The sequence below is a fragment of the Chaetura pelagica genome, unplaced genomic scaffold, assembly GCF_000747805.2.
Source record: "Chaetura pelagica isolate M959 unplaced genomic scaffold, ChaPel_1.0 scaffold132, whole genome shotgun sequence".
Lineage (NCBI taxonomy): Eukaryota > Metazoa > Chordata > Aves > Apodiformes > Apodidae > Chaetura > Chaetura pelagica.
Window position 1 is genome coordinate 1,806,678 of NW_009952709.1, and position 2,189 is coordinate 1,808,866.

Consider the following 2,189-nt stretch of genomic DNA (forward strand, 5'->3'; position numbering starts at 1 on the left):
CAGCAGAAGTTAAAGCCCTTGGAGTTCCTGCGGAAAAATGTGGGGAAGACAGAAAGGAGAGGCTGAAAACGGAGGAAGAGAAAGGCAAAGGCTGGGTTTCCAGGCTGGGGAAGATGTGAGTCGTTGGCCCAGCAGCACGAGCAGCGAATGCCATCAGTCAACACGGAGAGCTTGCAGTGAGGGACCCCCATGCTGCTCTGCAGCCCCCCCATAACATGGGAATTGCCTCTTCTTCTGGGATACACGGCACAACTGCTGGAACGGCAGCTCAAATAGCCTCCACATCCACTGCTGGGCTCCAGCACTGCTGAGCTTCCCAGGGAACGGAGCTGGAGAACCCAGGGAGAGCAGAGCAAACACTGACTGGCAGCCCAACCCGCAGCAACCTCATGTTTTTATAGGCAGCAAAACCTGCTCTTTCAAAATTAAAGGTCTGGTCTCAAAATGTTAGGTCACCACAGGCTGCAGGATTTTTAAAAGGCACTGGCAGGGCTATTCATGTACTGCCCTGGGAGAATGTAAACAGAAATGCCAAAACAAGGGCCCATTCCTCTCACTCATGGCATTTTTTTAAATTGCTGTCACTTAGTTCACTCCCACACATCCCTATTAGTAACCCAGGAAGCTGCCAGACTCTCTTACCACTCCAAAATCAAATGTGTAATAGTACAGAGGAGAAGGTGAATGCATTTTTGTTTGAGGAACTTGTTAGTTAAAGCCTGTCCAAAAAGCCTTTTGTTGTTGCCATCTCAGGAAGTGGCTATTTCGTCAGAATGCATTTCATACCCAAAAGTACGAACAAAAAAATAGTCTGTCCCCAAAGTTTTCCTCCTACATCAGCTGGTTTTGACCACAGAGATGATCCCCAACATCAGCATTCACACCAGGTGAAGCACTGCCAAAACCTGCCTGAAAGGAGCGGGTGCTGTTTTGCAAAATTGTATTGGCAAAAAAACCCCACAAAACCCCACCAAAACCAAACCCAAACACCAGAACTAAAAAGCAGGTGTCTGAGCTGGTCCCACCTAGTCCAGGTAAGGCGCATGCCAGGCTGTGTACAGTGTGGATCCCTCCCTCCAGACAGTGTCCCCTCTGTTGGAGCCGTCTGCCAGTTTGCGTCCCACCGGTGCTCTGACTGTTTCTGTTCCTATTTACCTCTCTCAGAACTTTGGTTCTCTTTACATCTCATGTTGAATGACTTCTCGAGAACCTCCTCCCCCGACTGTGCTTGTCTAAACTCTCTCTTTTTTTTTCTTTTTTTTGCTTTTCTCTCCTCTTGTGACTTGTCTCTTCCCCCTCCGTTGCTTCTCCTTCTGTTTTACACCTGCCTGCCTTTGTGTTCGTCTGGTGTTTCCCTTTTTTTATTTTTTGATTTGCTCTGTTCCAATTTTTATGTAGGGCAGTGGTTCAGTTAATGGGAGCCCCTTGCTGTCGACATCTGGTGCTAGTACCCCCTGCCGGGGTCGGAGGCAGCTCCCACAGACTCCACTCACCCCACGCCCCAGCATCACTTACAAGACCGCTAACTCCTCGCCCGTCCACTTCACCACTTCCCAAACCGGCCTGCCCACCTTCTCCCCGGGACGCCTGAGCCGCGGTTTGTCCGAGCACAACGCGTTGCTGCGGGGGGACCAACCCCCTGCCCCACCACCCGTGGCCAGGATCGGCTCCGACCCCTACCTGGGCCACCGCGACGACGCCGACAGCCCCGCGCGTGCCGCGCCGGAGGACGCCCTCACCTTCGAGGAGGCCGTGGCCACCAACTCGGGACGGTCCTCAAGGACTTCTTACGTCTCCTCCTTGACCTCCCAGTCTCACCAAATCCGCAGGGTGCCCAACGGCTACCACTACACGCTGGGGCTCAACACGGGCCCCGGGACTGGCACCAGAGGACGTAGTTACTACCAGGAGGCCGACGAGGACGACTGGTGCTAGCGGCGCGGCCGGGCCCCGCGCCATTACAATCGATGAGTTTTATCATCTCGGAAGCCCGTGGGGCAGCCCCCGCTGCCAGAACTGCTCTGGGGCCGAAGACACTCCTGCAGCCTCTCTCCTCTCTTTAATTTTTTCTTTTATTTTTTTTTTCCTTCTATTTGTTTTGCACTAAACCAATCAAGGAAGAAGGGTCCATCCCTCGGGGGAGGGCAGACAGAGGAGGGAGCCCATCTCCCCCTCCTCGCCCACCTCCC

General features: G+C 53.4%; 1 protein-coding gene across 1 annotated transcript in view; it reads left to right on the forward strand.

Annotated features, from left to right (window-relative positions):
* Positions 1-1,935, forward strand: part of CACNA1B (calcium channel, voltage-dependent, N type, alpha 1B subunit) — a 326,950-nt gene extending 325,015 nt beyond the window's left edge. Inside the window, exon 50 of the mRNA XM_009994349.1 lies at positions 1,399-1,935. Within this exon, the coding sequence (XP_009992651.1) occupies positions 1,399-1,935 (537 nt within the window). The remainder of the gene's footprint in view (positions 1-1,398) is intronic.
* Positions 1,936-2,189: the final 254 nt, after the last annotated feature.